The sequence below is a fragment of the Sturnira hondurensis genome, unplaced genomic scaffold (genome assembly GCF_014824575.4).
Source record: "Sturnira hondurensis isolate 20B ecotype Veracruz unplaced genomic scaffold, ASM1482457v3 Scaffold0021354, whole genome shotgun sequence".
NCBI lineage: Eukaryota > Metazoa > Chordata > Mammalia > Chiroptera > Phyllostomidae > Sturnira > Sturnira hondurensis.
The window spans coordinates 7,386,170-7,406,341 of NW_028093985.1; the positions used below are offsets into that span (position 1 = coordinate 7,386,170).

The 20,172-nt window shown below is 45.9% G+C and overlaps 1 protein-coding gene across 1 annotated transcript; it reads right to left on the reverse strand.

The window, feature by feature from the left end:
- Positions 1-128: 128 nt before the first annotated feature.
- ANKRD34B (ankyrin repeat domain 34B) lies at positions 129-11,592 on the reverse strand. Its single transcript, XM_037032374.1, has 2 exons — positions 11,463-11,592; positions 129-1,932 (listed from the first exon to the last, which is right to left on the reverse strand). The coding sequence occupies exon 2, from the start codon at positions 1,907-1,909 to the stop codon at positions 377-379; it is 1,533 nt and encodes a 510-aa protein (XP_036888269.1). The 5' UTR covers positions 1,910-1,932; positions 11,463-11,592; the 3' UTR covers positions 129-376.
- Between the last annotated feature and the right edge of the window lie 8,580 nt (positions 11,593-20,172).

Genomic DNA, 20,172 nt, shown 5'->3' on the forward strand with positions numbered 1-20,172 from the left:
TATTTACTGACTTGAAATGTTAAAAACAATTGACTTGAAGATATTGTTTCCTACTAAACTATTTGGCAAATCTGAAAAAACATGAGTTCTCTCCAACACATGTGACCTCCTTTCTTTGTTATTTTTTGTTTAAATTAAAAACTTGGACTTGCGGTTTTGAGAAAAACAGCTTTAATTTTGAGAATTCCCTTACCAGAAACTATATATATTACTAGTGTACACAGTGCCTACAATGAACCCCAGTACACGTCGATCCCCTAACCATTATCGGTTAGCCAATTACAAGATTTTAAAACAGGAACATTTGAGATTCCTTTTCTAGTTCTATGTTTCTTTGATGTTGATATTTGAACAAAATGTGTTTTCTAGCTATATCTTAAAAATGTACTAACTGCTTAATTTGTTCTGTTTGCAATGACTGTCTCCTTAACAACATTCTTTTACTTTTAGGGAAAATAGGAACTGTTGGCATAAGCACTTTTTGACCACAAGAAAGAAGGCTGGACATCTTGTTAACATTGATATCTGAGATGGGAGGGTGAGGATTCACATTCAAGGGTGGCAGAAATCCTGGCCTGGTCTGGGTAGTGTTGTGATCCAAAGAGAAAGCTCCTGAGCCGCGCCTCTCTAAAACTGTGTGATTTCTCCTGCTCAGAGGGCCTGGGGGGATATTTTCCACCGATTCTTTGGAACCTGACAACAGGGATGGAGATGGTGAGAGGATCTTTTTCTTTGCTGCAAGACCTTTGCCATCTTCGGAGGTTGTAGGGATCAGGCCAGCGGAGAGCTGGGAGTCAGAGCTGTAGTGATTTGCCCCCGAGTTTCTCTTCTGAACTATACTTTTTAAGGTGGAAGCAAATATTGTCTGGTTAGAGTCTGGTTCCTGGTCAATGGGGACTTCAACACACTGCTGACTTCCTTCTGAAGAAAATGATCGATAATTTGTTTCTTCATATGATGTCTTCCTTGAGCTGGCCTGATCAAAGGCTCTTTGCAAATATGCCGTGTCTTTTATATCAATACTTTGATGCCTAGTAATGAATCGCTTGGAAAGTGCCAGCCCATTGGTTTTGTAGGATAATTCTTCCTCTGGAGTAATATCCTGCAGCTCCTCTTGCAAAGAGGCTACTCTCTTCTGGTGCATTAACAAGGGCGGGGGTTTGACCCAGGGTGGAGCCTGGGGTGGCCTGGGCCCATTAAGGGCCACGGCAGGCTTCCTCCCAGGGGAGCCTGGGTCCCAAGTATCATCACGGCTGCCTGAAGGCTCCAGATCTTTGAAGCCAAAAAGGGTCGTTTCAGTTTCAGAAGAATATGAAAGTGGTGATGTGGCTGTTTTTATGTCTATTTCTGAAGGAGTGGCACAGGTGGGTGGGGAATGATACCCATCTATATCGGAAGGAGGCATATTTAAGTATTGTTGGGTGGTGTGCCTGCCGGAGGGCGATTTCGCTGTTGTGATGATAATGACCTCTTTTCCTTTCGCCTTGCAAGCACTAAGCAGAACCTTCAGAGTTTCTCTATCTTCCGAATTGAGAGCATAGACGAGGGCCGAGTAGCTAGAATGGTCTTGCAAGCTGAGGTCGGCCCCACTCTGCAGGAGCAAGGAAACAACTTCAGGACCAGCTTTTTCTAAGCAAGCATGCATCAAGGCAGTTTTCCCAGATTTGTCCTGTATGTTGGGATCCGCATTGTTTTCTAACAGGTATTTAACCATTTTGGCTTTACTGACGCTCTGATGATCAACATGTTTAGTCTTACAAGCGATCATTAAAGGTGTTTCCCCACGGTCATTGCTTTCATTGATGTAGGCGCCACCTTCTAGCAAGAGCCTTGTGAGGCGAAGCCGGCTCTGGTGGACTGCTTTGATGAGGGAATTTCCATCACTTGAAATTTCTACACCTTCCTCCATCTTCAGAAGTCAGAAATCAATACCTGTTTATCAAAGAAGATGAAGACCAAGAGATTAGCCAGAATCAATATCCTGATTTACAGTCATGCTGTTACTGGCAGTTTCTGAAATATGTATAGAGAAAGAGGACATAAATGAGATGGTTATTAATAAACACAGGGCAAAATAGTGAATTGAAAAATAAAAAAACCTTTAGTAGTAACTAGCTTTTAGGAATTATAAACTAAAATTTACCTTCAGAATCTTCACTGAGTATTTATGCTATAACACCAAGCTTGTATTTCCCTAAATGCCACAATAATTAAACAGTAACCTACTTACTTTATAGTGGTAAAAAATTTTTTAAAAATAATACTAAAATGTAAATTGAAGCAAAAAGCCAAGATTCTGTGTCATTTCAACTGAGTCAATTAAAGTCCAGCATGTTTATGGTAGCATACCATAAAAATGTCCTCGTTTTAAATTACTACTTAAACGTGCTCTTCAGTTAAATCATGCAACAATTTCTAGATTTTAAATTTGAGGAGCATTTCAATATTTCTTTTTTAAAATTGATTCATTTTTGATTATTTATTCTACTACAGTTGTCCCAATTTCTTTCAATGTTTATTTCAAAGGATGAAAAGTGACTTGGACTCTGAGCTGCTGAAAGAACTGACACAAGGTCTGGAATTCACACTGAGACAGAAATGGTGGGAATGTGACTCACTGTTTCTCTCGGATCCATTATTCAAATCATGTGCTGACTATGTTATGGGGTCAGCAACACGCTGCTGAGTTCAGTTTTGACAGCAGTTCATTGGCTTTGGAAAAGGAGTTTTCTGCGCTGGAAACATGAATGAAGACAGGTAGACTTGATACGCATTCACCCTTTTATCAGGCAAACTGAAAAATATTTATTTATTTAGTTGTTTATTTAGATAATTTGGATTCGAACTCCTTCAACAGATAATTCTATCAGTTGATAAAAATTATATATTTATCTAGAGCTGAGGAAATGTGCGTCTTTTAACAGACCTTAGAACTGGGGAGAAAAATCGAATGGAGTTCATATAATATTTAAATCTATTTCATTAAATTAGGTAGTTTCTTAAATTGATAAGTATTATTTACTCTACTAATTTATACTTTTAAAATTAAGATATGATACATGAAATTCTACTGGATAATAGAATAGATAAAAAGTATAAGGGCCTCTTAACAGCAGAAGAGGTGAAGGGAGCAGAAAGAAAAGGAAGACGAAGGAGAAAGACAGACATGACACAGAAATTAATTCACTTGTTAAACAGCTACAGACTCCTCCTATGTGCTGGGCACCGTGTTACAAAAGTGCAAGCCCTAGCCCTGAAGACCTTACACAGCTGTTTGGAAGAGATCTCGTGCGAGCAGATGGTTACGCATCAGAGTTGCGAGGACACACAGGCTGGGACAGCCTGGGCACTCAGGGGCTCCACGGAGCCCAATTATTTGAGATGGGTCGTGACGACCGTGTTAAGAGTTTGGCAAGCAGACAAAGAAGTAAAAGAGAAGTAAAGGATAGTCCTTGTAAAAAAAAAAAGACCTAGAGGCTTAAAGTAGCACAGTTATTTATCATAAATTAGGCTCTATTTACCCTCATATAACTGAACTTTAGGAAAATATTTTAGCAGGTGGTTATAGTTAGGGTAAATATGGCAGGACACACACACATCTAGTTTTGCCCCTTCCTGAAACTCTCTAAAACTAAAAGCATTTTTTTAAAAAAGACAAACTCACAAGGATAGCAGGAAAAGGAGAGAAGGCAAAGGAGAGAGGAAGACAACATTTTGGAAGCCAGAAGCAGAGGGGCCAGTGGTGATTGACTCAGCCAACCTGCAAAACTACGCTCCAAGTCACTGGTGGTAGAGCTGTGGACTAGGCCCCTGCACTCTAGGGAATCCCTGAAAGAGGCAGCGCAGGAAGCTCTAGAACTGGGGTGGGAGGTGGCGAGCACAGCTACAATAAAAGGACGAGGTGACAAGCTGTTGGAACAGCAGTGAGATCCCTACGTCCTTGCTACCCCAAGAGTGATCCCATCTTGGACCAGCACCAGCAGCATCACCTGAAGCTTGTTAGACGCTCCACCCCTCAGGCTCCACTCCACATCTGTGGGATTAGAGAGTAAACAACCATCTCAGGTTGTTCCTCCACTCCAGGTCTCTGGGAGATAAGGAAACTGCCTCTCCCACCTGAGGAGATGTCCAGAGGTTTATTGTCATCAGAAATGGCGACACAGAGGCTCTGTGGACTGGGGGACACTGGCTGTGGTGGAGGACAAGAAAACAGGCAAATAAGTCTGCTTTCTCACAACCGAATGAAGGGACTTCTACCCCAACGAGGCTCCAAGAAAACTGGCAGCCATACACTTATTCTTCAGGCAAAAACTGCTCTACTCTTGTCTCGAGAATCTGACCTGATGAAGAGAAGATGCCTAAGAGCACTGAGCAGGGTTTCTCCCCAACAGGCCACCCAAGTCATCCTATAGTGAAGCTTAAAGGTGGCAAGTCTCCCCGATGGGCTTGAGACTTCTCACTGGCTTTTACTCCAAGCCTTTTAATCATGAGCAAGTCAAAACACAAAATAAACCAAAAAGCCTCTTGCATTAAAAACACAAAACAAATAGAGAGAAAAAGTAACCTGGAGGAAAAAGATTAGGAAAATGAAAATTGCCAAAGCTCATTATCTTCAAAGGGAAAACACGTTGCAACCAAGAAACAAGAATAAGATTCCATGAAAAAAAAAAAGACTATTCAGAGACTATAAAAAGAACTTGCAAAAGGTAAAAACATGATACAAACTACAAGACTAAATAGAAGGGTTGAATGATAACGTTGATAAAATCTCCAGCGCAGTTCAGCAAAAGGAACAGAAGGGGGAAAAACAAGAGAATTAGAGGACTAGATCGGGACAGCCGACATCCAACTGACAGAAGTTCCGGCAAGAGGAAACAGTGGGCATGGGGAGGACAGGAGAGGAAACGGTCAATGAGGTCAGGAAAGTTTTCTAGGGCTGAGGGGCACAAGTCACCAAGTTGAACGGGCCCAATTAGAACATAGCATACCGAATGGAAACAGACCCTGAGTGTGACACACGGTTACACACAGCAAGAACACCGAAAACGGAAAAGATTCCATAAACTTGTGGGTGGGAGGCAGGGAGTGATGAAAGACAATGGAGGACTGCTTTTTAAAATCTGAAGGAAAAATGATTCCCAGCTTAGAATTCTGTCTCTAGCCAAACCATCAGTCAGGAATTAGAATCTACTGATGGATGTAAGCTACCAAGATGAAATGGTAGAATGAGAAAGAAGAAATGAGGTACCAGAGGCTAGAGATTATTAGAGAGGAGAGACACTGAAAATCCCCAGGAAGCTGGTGAGAGTAGCCATCAGGATGACGGATACGCAGACGTCGCCTCTGAGAGCACACTGCCAGGTCACCATCTAGTTACCTGAGGACCACATGCCCACGTGAGCCTGCCCTCAGCTCTTTAATTTACTTGCCGAGTCCCAACCACATCTCTGCTCTCTCTTCGATGCCTCGCTTTCTGGGGCAGCCCAAGGAACTCATCTCAGCCCTGGTCAATGGTTCTGTTTTGACCCACTCTGAGACTTGGGGATAAGTCATGGCGAGCTTCGCAGGAGAAAGAGTAAACACCCATCCCCTTGGACAACCAGCGCTGCACTGGAGCTCTGCCAGCAGCCCTGCAAGGGCAAGGTCAGGTTTCCCAGGACTTGCTTTTGACCTTGCCCAGGATGGGCTGTTGTAAATCCTCAGGCATGCTGAGGTGGACTAACATCCAGGGACTCTTCACTTTATCTTCTCCTGAGAGCTTTCATCATAAACAGGGTGGAGCAAAAGTAGGTTTACAGTTGTTTGCATGGAAAATAATACAATCAGTAATAAGTAGTAATACAAGAACAAACTGTGTTCTGCGTACTCATCGCCGTAAACCTACTTTTGCCCCACCCTGAATTAGCGACATTGACCTTCCTTTATTCATCCAATTTTGTGCTCGCTTCTCAGTTTTTCAAAAAGAAACAATTTATTTACCTAAAAATCATACATAATCATACATGGGACACTTAAGAGAAAAAAAGCAAAGGGAATGATTAACATGAAAATTATGAGAATGTCATCTCTTGGGGGCAGGTGTCGTAGAAAGAACAAAACAATTTGGGAGGGAGACACCAGGGGCTTTTAAGGTTCAGGTAATTCTCTGTTTCTCAACTGGGTGGCATGGATACAGGTGTCCATTTTATTATAATTTTTTTAAACAGTACATATTCCATATACTCTTTTGTATGATACTGCTCATCTATTAATTATAAAGTGGAACATGTATACAGAAAAGACCATAGCGTTTCTGTAGGACGTGTTTCATAATTCAATTTTATAAAGGGTCATATTAGGTCTTCGATTTTACAACTTAGTTCAGCGTTTGTGGTTTTATCAATAGTATTTATACCTAGGTTTTCAAAGAGCTTCAGCTACTAAGTTCCTGAAAAGCAGGATTCAAAAGAATACCGTTACTCATTTCCACGTTAGTGTCATTCCTGATGCTAAGTAAAACTACCTCATATACACATACATAAATACGAATTTATTCACATACATGAAAGTGAACGCTGTGATTTTATGTTACGTAAAAACTATGCCAGGGGCTGATATACCTGCAACTCAGGAACTTGGGAATTTTAGGGTTGGTTGGTGGATCCCAACTCAGAAGTCTGTTCTGAATGCAAAGCACCTGAAAAGAGCTCACGTGAGACAGTGATTCAAAAGAAACCCTCTTTTAGCATTTTTCATATACAAATGTGTTTAGTAAAGCAACGGGAATTCAGAGAAATGAGCTGGAACATAACATCAAATACAGAAACCACTTAGTAACTGCAGTTCAACAAGAGGACAGTATCAATAATGTAGAAACACCTTTGACCAAAAGTAGCATTTTAGAAACATATTCAAATGAGAATAAGTTCTCAAATACCACATTTCAATATTTTACTGTCACTTAATTTTTAATATTTGGGCTAATCTTGTTTAAAAATTGGTTTTGCTTACATCACATAGTAGTTTATAATTCTTCCCCCTTCCCTCGTCCCTTCCTTCCATAAAGTCTTACAAGAAACTTTGGGAAGGACTTTAACTTTTCACCTATTCTCATTGAAAGTCTTTCTCCACAACTCAACCTGACTACTTTCTGTTACTACTCTCCTCAGGTTTGGCATCAGGAGGTTCTGGGTGATGGAGGGGGGCTGGCAATGTGCTGCCTGCTGGGGTCCCTGCCTGAGGCGAGCAGCACCATACCAGTCCTGTGGATGGGGGGCTGCTGTGGGCTCCCTGGCCTCAGAGAAGCTGAGCGGTGGCTCCAGCCAACTGTGTGAATCTCTGTCCCCGCGTGGGCAGACCCCCTCCCCCAAGAACTGGAGGACGGTCCCGCAAAAACAACTGCTTGAGGATCACTCTTTGTTCGTTATAAAGCCCTGTGTACTGCTCGCTTTTTAAACTGTTCGCATTCGGTAGAGCAGTTCTGAAGTCTTTTGTCTTTAATTTTTTAATTGCATTTATTGATGTGACATTGGTTAATAAAATTATATAGGGTTCAAGTCCGCACTTCCACAACACATTATCTGTATATTGCACGGTGTGTTCACCACCCCAAGTCAAGATTCCCTCCATCGCCATTTACCTCTCCTTTTCCCTCCTCTCCCTCCTCACACCCACCTTTCCCTCCGGTAATCACCATACTGTTGTCTGTGAGGTTTACTGTTTTGTTTTTGCTTACTCCCTCCACTGAAATTCTTTAAATGTTACATTTTTTTAGAGAAAAAAGTTACCAGAGACTTTGCTCTCCACATTTGTGCATGGCTGGTTTCCTAGTGTCTCATTGACAATCAGCACCTTTTTGGAATAATCCCCTTGACTTATTTTCGCCCCCATCCTCTTTCACTTGGTTCTTCTGCCTCAGCCATTTGCACAGCAAAAACGCTGACCTGTTTACTCTGCCTCAAGGTAAGTCCCACCTGTGATGAGACCACTTCTCTCACCTACAACATCTTAGTTCGGCAATGTCTTTGCCTCCTGCCTCCTCCTGTGAAACCCTCGTGGAGCATCTGGCGCTGACACCGCCGTCACAGTCAGTCAGACCCTCTGTTATAACTGAGCTTATAAATGATCCCCAAGTTGAGTTACCACTTCCAAATAGGTAACCGTTCAGCTGGAGAAAGTCTGGGGGTCAGACAGATCCAGATTTTTATCCCAACTTCCCTACTTCCTGGCCGAATGCCCTGATCCAGTCTCTTAGCCTCTGAAGAGCCTTGGATCCCTCATCCGTGGAGGATGATCACGTGACACCCACTCCTGGGTCAGTGGTGATGAAGTCAGACAAGTCACAGAAAGTCTTCCCCTGCCTTCTGGCTCGCTACACTCTCCTTTTTAAAAATTTTGTCTCAGGATTTAGCCTTATTTTATTTTTATCATGTCCCTAATCCAAAGCTTATGTAACAGATAAAATATTTTAAATGTTTTTTTATGATCTGCAAATGATGTTTTATAAACATGAAAGGTGCCTACTAAATGAAATATGGAACAAAGATATTCTTCAGGTACATTTTCCTTATAATTTCCAAGTGCAACAATTTCAACATTATTATAAGGTATCCATTATTAAGCAGCTGAACAAATTGTTTTTTATTTTAAAATTAAAATATCTTCCCCTGGCTGGTGTAGCTCAGTGGATTGAGCACGGGCCTACGAACTAGACGATCGCGGTTCAATTCCCAGTCAGGGCACATGCTTGGGTTGCAGGCCAGTTTCTGGCAGGGGCCAGTTCCCTGCAGGGGATGCACGAGAAGCAACCATACATTGATGTTTCCTTCCTCTCTCCTTCCCTTCCCCTCTAAAGATAAATAAATAAAATATCTTAAAAAAATAAATAAAATTAAAATATCTTTTTTAACATCACTTGCAATTCATCATGACGTGTTTACTGTACTCATTTGGTTCCTCTCTCTACTCCCAAGATGCCACTAAAATGACCATTTAGTTTTTTAAAAAGTGAAAAAGACATATATTCTGAAGAACAAAGAAAACTGGAGGAGAGCTATCAGAGGGGCAATTTCAAACAAACTTTGGAGGCAGAGCAGGGATGGGGGCATGGCAAACAGCCGTCACACCGAGGAGGCTGCAACAGAAGTCACCAGGGAGATGGGCAAGGGTCAGCTTCCCACAGAGCCCATGAAGTCTAGGATGAAGAGGTCCCCAGTGACACAGCAAGTGGCCGTGAGGCACAGGGCAGAGAGTGAGGGGATGGCTCAGAGTCTGTGGACGGAACAACTAGACCCCCAGGTACTTTACCCGACCCCAAGTAGCAGATAGCCACTCTTTTAGGCAAGAAAACAAAGATTCATTCTCTGAACAGATCCACCAAAAACGCTCCAAGCCTCGGGGCAGCATGCTGAGAACGGGGGCAGGAAGTGAGAGTCTGCAGGCTGCGCAGTGCCCCCAGCCCCTCCAGCTCTCTGCCCTGCCACCGGGATGCTGGAAGCCAGGAAAAAAGTAAAAAGCACTGGGTCTTAGAATTATGAGCCCTATTAAAAATATCTGTAGATAAATGAAGCAATTCAAACCATAACTATATTTGCCCCTCCAGACGCCCACTCTGAGTGGAAATAGAAAGTTACCTGAAAATATTACTCAAAATTTCATACTCCGGTTATGTCTTTTCTCTCCCTGGATGTGTTTTCTGTCAGCCAGCTGTCGGTTCCCATGCAGGAAATCAACACTATCCAGAGTTGCATAAATACCAATGATTTGTTGCATACATCTCTCCCATTTGGAGTCTAGTTTTTTTCATTTCTTGTTACGACATTCCCTACAATGTTTGTTCAGTTAATCATACTTCACTGATCACGAGTCTGTAAAAGTGTCTGGTGTGGATCCTATGCGTGGATGCCGCCTGTAAGCACTGCAGGCATTGGAAGGCACTCTGCCTATAGACCAGGCCCCCGGTCTATATGGATGAGGGGGCTGGGAAAGGAAAGGTGGAAGAACTCTCCCAAGTCCCTCCTCTTATTCGCCTGTTCCCCAGGACTTATTTAGAAGCTCCTGTGTCTTGTATCTTATGTCTCCTTGTTTCTTGGACGGCCAGCTCCCAACACTGAGGGTTCTGTTGTAAGTGCCCAATTCCTGTGGCACCTAACTCCGCGGTGTGACATGGGCTGAAGCGCTTTAAAAGCTATCTTGGAAATGACAGGCTTGGCCTCTCCTATGGTGTTTTCTCCCCATGCCACCTCCAGTTTTTCCCTTTCATTCCAAGAGAAATGTAATTTTCCTTTGAGCCTCTTCCTCCACCTCCAAAAAGGATCCCTGCTCCCTGTCAGAATGTCAGCTGTCTGGCCATGGTGGGGGAGGGCATCAAGGGGGTGGAAATCAACGAATGCGTTTTAGGCTCTAAACTCAGCCCCTCCTGTTTATCCCATTCCCTGCTTTTGTGCTGCCAGGAAAGGCCAAGGCTTGCTCAGAGGAGGCAGCAGCCTGCGTGCGCCAGAGATGGGGCTTTGTCCTCTTCCCAGGTTACCAACCGTTAGTAGCCACCCCTCTGAACTTCGGTTTCCCCATCCCTGAGGCGGGGATAAAATCTACTTTACAGTCGACGATTGTGAGGGTTTTAAAAAAAAACCTAAGATACTTGCCTCTTAAGGATTCAATAAATGTCAATTTCTAAACATCCATCACTAAATGAGAATCCTCTGGGCTGGTGGAGTCTGACAACGAGAGGCCCGGGTCCCTAAAACAGCAGGCTCTCACCTTCCGTGGACATAAACTTCATATGAAGAGTTTGTTAAAAATAAGATTCCAGGCTCTACTCCAGACATTCAATACAAAGTGCTTCCTATGCACACTTGGAGAAAACCTGTGGCAAGGTCTTCAATCCTCATTCAATACTCACTTCTTATTTGCTATTAACCCCTGGCTCAGGGTTGCCCCAGGCTGTCTCTGTCATCATCTCCAGGTGGTCTGATGCTCCGCAGCAGGAGTGTAGGGCAGAGATGGCTGCCATAGCTAGAGTACAGGTAGCCGGTAGGCCCAGAGAAGTGTTAGACGGACCTGGGGCTGGAGGTGTGCTGCCTTGCCCTTCCCAGACAGAACTGCAAAAAGCGAGTCCCAGGATGCCGAGGCCAGCTGCACTTGGAACGAGGCAAGTCTGCCTGCCTGCCACCAGCAAAACAGGTCTCCTCCCCAAGCAAGGCAAGCTGCAGTGCCAGAACAAAAAATGCATCGGAGACTGTCCCAGGAAATGTAGTGACTTGCCAGGAAAAGTGCTCTTCCCTGGCACCGGCTCGTTAAGAAATACTTAGAAATTGCTCAAGGGAAGGAATAACGGATAAGGTTTGCCATATTTCCCACACATCCTAGAAACGGGCTGGTGTCTTCTAGTAACTTCGCTGTCCCTCAAGCCTCTAGGGCAGCTACACCTCCGCCTCCTTCATAGACCCCCATCCCAAAACATACACATATGCGCAGAACTGTACCTCCAACTCTCAGGAGCCCAAGGTGATTTCCAAGCTGTTGAGGGTTTTCGCAGCGTCTCCACAGTCCCGCCAGCCCCGGGAACTAAGCTCGTTTCCTCCGTTTTTCCGGGGCGCGGAGGGAGCCAGCCCGAGGTGCTGTAGGAGAAGGGCAAAGGAAGGTGACTGGGGTGACAGCGCCGGGGCACCAATGGGGGCGGGGTGCGCGTTTCGTCGCCTCGTCTCTGAGCTAAGCAGGCAGGCTCAGGCGATTGCCATCCACAAAAAGGGGTTCAGCTCAGAGCCTCTGCGGTTTGGTCCCCACGGCGCCCTCCGGCAGGACGCGGCCCTCCCTTAGGAAATGGCACGCTCTAGGGGAGCAGCCATTGCCCCCATCCTGTGGCAAGCGCACCTATGGACCCCGGTTGTCTGATAAGGAGTCCCAGGGTTTTGGTGCCAAAGCTGTGCGCTCCCGAGAGGCGCCGAGTCCCACCTACCGGCCCCTGGGGGGCTCCCAGTTCGAGTCAGAGGCTGCAATCCGCTCCGCAGCCCCCAGCCGGCTCTCCGCACTCAGCCCGCACCTCTCACCGCGCGGCCGCCCGAGGCACCTGCGGAGACGCGCCCAAGTCGGACCCTCCGACCCGCGCGCTCCTGCAGAGGAGCGCGCGCCGCTCCTGCTTTGGCGGCGACCCTCGCCCGCAAGGCCCCTGCCCGTTTCCTCCCAGACTTCCCGCGGCCACAGGCGGCCTCATCCATTCCGCAGCGCGGCGAGGTGGAGGAGGTGAAACCCGCATCTCGGCGGAGTCCAAGCTGGAGCCGCCGCAAAGCCCAGGATGGCGGGGCTGAGTCTCTGGACAGGCCCCTGAAGCTCGCGGGTCCTCGATTAGCGCAGAGTCTCACTCGCCGCTCGAGGCACTGCAGTGTCAGGGTGCGCGGGTGGTGCGGGATCCCAGGGCCTGAACGCACCGGGCGCGGTGCACAGAGGCCGCGGGGACCCGGTGCTGCGCCCTCGTTGCCCTCTTCCCGGCGGCCGGTACAGTAAAGCAAAGTTTCCCCAAGTGCAGCCTGCAGAGACAGCGCCGCACACTGACCTGGGACCCGCTGTCCAGACTGTGGCGACGCCTTCCGCCTCCAGGCTCCGCTAGGACCCTCCGCGCCAGTGGCCCCAAGGCTCCGTCCGGGCTGGACTGTAGTCTTAGGATGCTCTTCGGCGGCGCGAGTCGCGGATTCTGGTAGGTGCCACCGAGTCCCCGCCCCCGTTCGTCTGAGCGGCTGGCGGCGGGCTCGGAGCCGCTAAGCGTCGGAGCGGGGGCCTGGAGGCGCGCACCTCGCCAGACACCCCAGCGGCGCGGCGCTTCCTTGGGGAGCCACGGGCGGGCTCCGGGCTACGCCGGAGGTGGGGGCCGCGGGGCCAAAGCTGGCTTGGGCCACTGGGGCCGAAGTCTGGCCTCCCAAGCTCCACCTCTGTCCCCAGAAGTACCCCTCTCCTCACCCAAGTCCCCGCGCTTTGGCCTGTGGAACTTTGTCCAAAGCGAAGACCGCAGTGTCTTCCCCACTGCAAGGAGATGGCCACCCCGACACCCTGGCCCCTGATTCCCGGTATTCTTCTGTGCGTCCCTCCTCCCAGTTCATATCCACCGGGCTGATCCCTGTGTCTGTCGCCACCGCTTCCTCTTCCCACTTCTTGTACCCCTTTAGGTAAAGCCAAAAGACTCGCTTCAGGTTGGGGTGTTGGTGAGAGCAAACGTTCTTGTTTTTATGAGTTTGTTATAACTTCCTTAAAGCATTAATATAACACTTAAACAAAATTTCACAAAGTACATTCTATGTTAAACTTCACCGAGGGCCAAAAAAGAGAAGAAATCAAATAGAAGCAGAATCAAATTCAAATAGAACCTTTTAAAAATTCCATGTATCAGGGATAGGCTGGTGGAGAAAAGACCATGACGAATTTTCGTTGTTCAGAAAATGTGAGTCAAAATTAGTTTGTAGTTTGGAGTCCTCAAAAGGGGAAAGCAGCCTTGTCTCTAGGTAGGGCCTTGTCTCTTCCTTTATTTGGGAAAATAACTCTCTGAAATAGGCCCTTCGGTGAGTATATGTAAAGTAAGTTCCCAGGACATTTTAACCCCGAGTTTGCCTCCAGGGAACTAGGATCCTGGATGTGTGCCCTGTGCCCACACACATTTACTGGGGAGATTGGAGGTTCCTGAGGAGGGACTGGGCAAATCTGCCTGAAGGTACAGGTGTCCTTCCCCCATTAAAACAAACAAAAAGAATCCTATTAATGTACAGTGCATATTAAAAGATGCACATTTCACAAGGTCAATGATTCTGTGCAACTGAAACATCAAGATCAAGAGACAGAGTAGTACCGGCTTCCCAGAAGACTCCCTCATACCCCTCATTCCGGGGTAGCGGCGGAGTAGTGGCCTTAACCAGCGGGGATTACTTTTACTTGCATTTGCACTGTGCAGCAGTTGGATCAGACAGAATTCCTCTGTTGCCTGGCTTTCACTAGACATGTTTAAGAGCTGCATACTGTCTGTGATCATAGTCGGTTCATTCTTGTTGCTGCACAGTATTCCACTGTGTGAATGTTCCTCAATTTATTCATTTTATTACTGATAGACATTTACTAATCCTCAGGTTTGGGACATTACAAATAATGCTGTGTAGGGGCATTATAGTAGACACCTTTGATGAACATATGTACATACTTCAGTGGGGTACATGTTCCAAGGAGTTGTATTGTGAGTCACGAAATAGGTTTATGTTGCATGCTGTAGATATCGCCACTTTTTCAAAGTAGATGATCTAATTGTCATTCCTATTTTATTAGTGTTCTATTGCTGATTGTAACAAATTACCACATATTCAGTGGCTTAAAACAGGGTCAGTTTATTCTCATAGTTCTGAAGGCCAGATGTGCATGCTGGGTTTTACATGACTAAAATGTAAGTGTTGACAAGGCCGAGTGTCTTCTGGAGTCTCTTGGGGCTCGTCCATTTCCCGGCCTTTTTCCCTCCCCAGAGGCTGCCTGCACTTTTTGGCTCAGGGCCTTTTACTCTGTCTTCGAATCTCAATTTCTCTCCCAACTGTGCTTCTGTTGTAGCGTGTCTTTCTCTCCCTCTGACCCTCCTGTGTCACTCTTCCAGTACCCTTTTCGATTATCCGGGGGCTGCTCAGATAATTCGGAATAATCTCTCATCTCAAGATTCTTAGTTTAATCACATCTGCAAAGTTTCTTTTACTACGTAAGATAACATACTCTTGGCTACTGTGGATTAGGTCATAAACCTCTTTGCAGGGTCGGGGAGGGCGCGTATTTAGCCACCTATACCTGTTAGCAGGGTGTTGGAACACCCTGGGTGGCTGGAGACTGGCCACACTGAAAAAAAAAAAGACAGTAAAGTTCTGAGATACAATTCACCTGAAGGATGGGGGTTGGAGGTTGGTAGGTAGGAGAGGGAGACTGGTGCTTCTGCTAGTCACCTCTGGCCACCACCATCCCGGCAGCACAATGCATCTGGGGCCAGGGGCTTTCATTTAGAGGACAAAGTGGGGAAAGGGGTCTGGGGGTCAGAGTTGCAGGGTTGGGGGTGGCACTCTGCTGCTGGTTTATGGCCACACCACAGCACCTTCTTGCCTTGACTGTCCATGGCCTTGATCTTCTCATCAGTACGGGAAAATATTTAGTTTCAGCTCTTGAGATGCAAATACATTTTTCAAGGCCTTTTTCACTTAAAAAAGATTTAAATACAGTGGCTATTATCTTTTGGAGGAGAGGTTCTCATGAGGACTGGAAAAGCTGTCGGAAAACATTAAACACTAAGCTTCTTGTCACACTGAGCAAAACAGGTGATTTGCTTCTTATATTCATAGTTTTTCTTCTATCTGGTTCCTTTCTACTCATTCTCATGTCTCCTCCTTTCTCTGTGTTGTTCAGGTAAGAGGAAGCTGCTGGCTGAGCCTGCCCCCAACATTTTCCAAACCTTCACTTCTTAGTGGGAATGGGTTGCTCTTTCCAAGCTCCCAGCAGTTTTCTGATTCACCTTTGAGAGTAGCTTGCTTTCTTGTTCTGGGAAGAAAAAAAATACTTCTCATATGCTAGAAAGATTGGAAGCAAGGACAAACACCTCCATTTAAGAGTACATGCTTAAAATCCATGAGTTTAAAAATCCATGGGCGTGCCCAGTCTTTCCCACACCCCTGCTGTCCACAGATAGGTACCCTATACTACACCCTTCCTGATGGGAGGAAAGAAAAGTTGCCGTAAGAAGAAGAGCTTCAAAATAGCCTTTGAACATGACCGGATAACAACGGAATATGTTTTACGCCCAACGCTTGGTCCTTAAGCTCAGCCATCTGTTTCCTGAGGTGGGAGCTGGGCCTCTAGCTGCTCTATATTTGAGCAGGTGAACATGCCTCGTGGCCTTTTGGGTTTGAAGACCGAGTCCCCCAGAGTCAAGAGGCCCGCTTTGTTAGTCCCTCTTCACACTTGCTTCTGGTACGTTGTGAAAAGGCTGAGGTCTTTCAAAATTCAGAAAAGGTCTATGATTCTTTTTTAGGACTTTTTAAATTTTTTATTTTTATTATTTTTATTTGGGTGAGTGGCTTAGCAAACATAACTCCAGGGGCCAGCAGTGAAATGGGGCTACCCAGTTTCAGGAGTGCTTCCTGAGAACTTAAGTGGGTAGATTCAAAATCCTTTTCTGGAATCCAGAAGTCAAAGACCACGAGGATCTAGATAGCTGTGCATTTTGACAAGAAGGGCTGACTTCACTGAGGGTAGAGTTGGTGGTGGGGCCTGATGCAGAGAGAGTGAGCGTTAGATTCTGAGAAGAGGACCCAGGGCCTCGTGAAGGAGAAGCCAGCAGGGCTAAAGAGGGATGACCGACATGGGACTCCGTGAGAGTCAGGACCAGGATCTCGATTTAAATATCAGTGAAGGTGGCTTTGGGCTCGACTCTAGTGCATTAACCAAATGGGAATATATATGTATTTCTACCCCCCACCACATACTAAAAAGTCTAGGGTGGGTGTGGCTGGGCTCTTCTGTCTTCCTGTTCAAACGTCTTCAGTTTGCATCTCATGATCATGGAGTATGTCAAAGGGCAAGCAATATATGCTGTTGGTATCTCCCCCCCCTTTTTTTTCTTCAGTAAAACAAGTCTTCCTTGGTACCTGACCCACTGATTTTCACTTATATTCACCGGCCTGAACAGGGTTGCATAGCTACCTCTATCTGTAAGGGAAAGAAGGATGTTTTTACTGAGTTCACTGAAATTAAAATATAATCAGAGCTTTGTGGGTAACAAGGGGAACTTAGCGTAGGTTTCTCGCTGTGATCCTGGACAGACTGGGCATTGGACCACCACTGCCTTCCTCAGAGGGTTATTATGAAGATTAAGTGAGCTAATTTATATGAAGCACACAGAGCACAGCACTATAAAAGTGTTGTTAAGTACATTAACAAAGGGAAGCGTAGTCACTGGGTGGGCAGTTAGCAGGTCCTGTCATTAAGCGTGGCTGGCTATCCTGCATAGTAATTCTCTTCTGCAGTAACAGTCTGTTGAACATTACATCCTGATATTAGCTGTACTCAGGGCATTACTGGAAAGGCTGTTGCTCTCGCTTGGCAAGGGCACTTGACTGCTCCCTGGAAAAGCATCATCAGGCGATCTGTAGAGAGCGAGCCAGGGGCTAAGCTCCTGAATGTGATGAGGCACAACCACAAGAGTGGTAGCTGTGCTGTAGCTGGGTTATAGCAACATTTCCTGGCTTCCCTTGCAGCTAATGGGACTTCGTCACAATGCTTTTGCCAACAGAGAGTGAGCAGAAGTGAAGTGTGTATAAGGGAAAACCCCTGGCCTTTTTCCTTCTGCTCTTTTCCCATCCCATGGCAGGAATGACAATGGCTGGAGCTCCTTTGTGAAGATGGTACAGCTCCCAGGAAGCCTGGATCCCTGAATGACTGCGTGGGGCAGAGCCACCCACGGACCTGGGACTGTACTGTGGGCTGTTCTGTGAGAAAGAAAGACATTTCTACTTTGTCTGAGCCATTGCATCATGGGCCATAGTCATTCTAGACTTTTACCTCAACTAATATAATTACTTTCATAATTTAAAACAGTATCTTTTAAAATTAAAACACATTTACTTATAGTACACATAAAATATTTCTGGAAGGATATATAGGAAATTATAATAACATAGCTGTAGAGTGGTGGGAGGGAATTTTGTTTTGTTTTTACTTAATATCTATTCATACTGGTTGAAATTTTGAGCTACATATGTATACTTATTCAAAAATTTAAAACAATTTTTAATTAGAAATGTTAATGTTGCATCATTGTGGTTTGTGGAAATTCATCACTGGTTGCTACCCAGCCTGCACTTGAGCCCCTCATCCACTGACCCCATGAGCAGGGAAAGAGGAAGGGGATGGGTAAAGCCAGCAGGAAAAGCGGCGGGTGAAATCCCTAAAGGAAGACAGAGCCACAGTGCTCTGCCCGGCCCTCCGGCCAAGCCAGCTCACCGGGGCCCTCCGGCCAAGCCAGCTCACCGGGCGCCAGCAGTGGGGCTCCTCGTCTCCCCTCCTGCTGTGTCAGCACCAAGCGGGTGATCAGTGCCTGCAGATTATTGTCACCTCCGTTTCCTGAGCATCCTATGTCTCAAGATGATACCTTTTAATAGGACTTGTCCTGAATTTTTGGCTGGATGAACAACGTGACATTTTATAACCAATGGAAGGAGAATTCCGTTTCTATCCTTGTATGCTGAGTTCCGTTTTCCTGCTGCCTGTATTTTATGTTGGTGTGAAAGGGGGGTTTATTGTTCTCTTATTCATGGTTTCCAACAAGACTCACATTTCAGAGCCAAAAGGAAGGTGGCAGTTTAATTAATATGGAGTCATTTTCTCCTTGGGGACAAAATGGGGATGTCTTATTTAACATGGAACCAGGGAGGGCATTGTGTGAATGATGGTTCAGTTTTCCCAAAATCTAATGACTGTTTGAAATGATCATTTTACGTCTGCTTTATGTTTTCTTTCTCACCGGGTGACTCCTTGTTAAACGCTGGCCTCTGGGGAAGTGCTAACCCTCTTTGCTGGAGTATGCTGATGGCATTCCCCCTCTGGGCTTCTTGGAACTCCACAAGTTCTCCCCAGGAGAGTTTGTCACTTGGAATATTTGGCAAATCAGTAAGAGAAAGAGGATTCAAATAGCTCCAGAAACCACATTTCAAATAGTTTGAAAGTTAGAACACTGAAAGACTGATGCACTGATGGTCCCAGTTCAATCACCCCCACTGGTTCTAGTGTGCCCACTAAACTAAGCTTTACGCTGGCCCCCCGAGGGTCTCCTCCACAGTCTGGTGCAGCCCCCTCCCCCTGGCCTTACTGCCCAGATTCCTGGTGGGATTCAGCCAGGGCCCCTGACAGACGGAATGCTGCTGGCTCCTGGGTGCACGTGGCCTGCGGCTCACCTCTCAGATGCCACATTGTCCTGAAGTACTTGCCCCCTCAACCAAAGGCTGTAACCTCAGTTCGTGGGTTCTCCAGGACACAACACTGCGAGCCTGTTTTTGGGGGGATGGGGGTGGTCCATGTCACACAGCTTTGGAGACAGAGAGCATGTCTTACCCGTCTCTGCCTCTTGGCAGCCTCTGGCCCGGTGCTGGGCTCGGAGCAGGTGCTTACGAATGTGTATTGCCTGCACATGCAGAGGGGCCGAAGGAGCGGGCCGAAGTCGGAGACTCTTCTCTGTCTCTGACGTGTCTCTGACAGGGGCTGGTGAATTACAGCCTGCTGGCCACGTCCAGCTGCTGTTTGTTTTGGCAAGTGCCATGAGCTAAGAATCCTTTCACATTTTTAAATGATTGAGAACAAAAGAAGAAGAATATTTTGTGACGTATAAAAGGAATATAAATCCAAACTTCGGCATTCAAAGAGTGTTGTTGGAGCCCAGTCACCCCGACCGGTTTACATATTGCGTGTCCAGGGTGTGGCTTCCCCATGCCCCGCCCATGGCCAGGCTCAGTAGCCCCAACACTGATCATGTGCCCCGACCCCCCGATCTAAAAAACTTAGTGACACTTTGCAGGAAAAGTGTGCTGACCCATGCTGTACAAACCTAGGTCTTTAAAATGGATATATCTGTTTTTGCTCTTCTTGAAATCTGCAATTGTGCTAAGGGCAAAAATGGTTACTATTTCACTGATTTGTTTTTTTGCACTATTTACTATTTTGAAATTTCTTGAGCAATGGCCCTATGTATGGTAAGCTCAAAGTATTCAGTTCCTACCATCCTCAAGAACATTCGACAAAGGTACTTTAAGTACATGTGCACCTGTAATGGACAGGTGGGAGGAGTTCTCTGGAGACTTGGTTATGAGCGAGATCAATAGTCTTGCTTTACCCTTGTAAACACAATTAACAACACAATTAACCCTTGTGTTGTTAATTCTAGTGTTTGGAAAAATTGGACAACTTATGACACAAAGTATGATAATTGTTTTGATTGAGAAGTAAGAAGGTGCTCCAAGAATAGTGAGAATACCTTAGCTTACCTAGGTGGCATCAGGGAAGGCTTCTCAGAGGAGGTGACATTTCCAATGAGACCTAAAGGACAAGTAGGTATATCAGTGAAGAATAGGTAGACTTACTACATGAGAAACATAAACTTCTATCTTTTGTAAGCCATTGCTATTTGACAATCTATATAACATGCAC

Bases quoted from the DNA above. Each gene is read 5' to 3' on its own strand.
- ANKRD34B (XM_037032374.1), bottom strand. From the start codon at position 1,909: ATGGAGGAAGGTGTAGAAATTTCAAGTGATGGAAATTCCCTCATCAAA.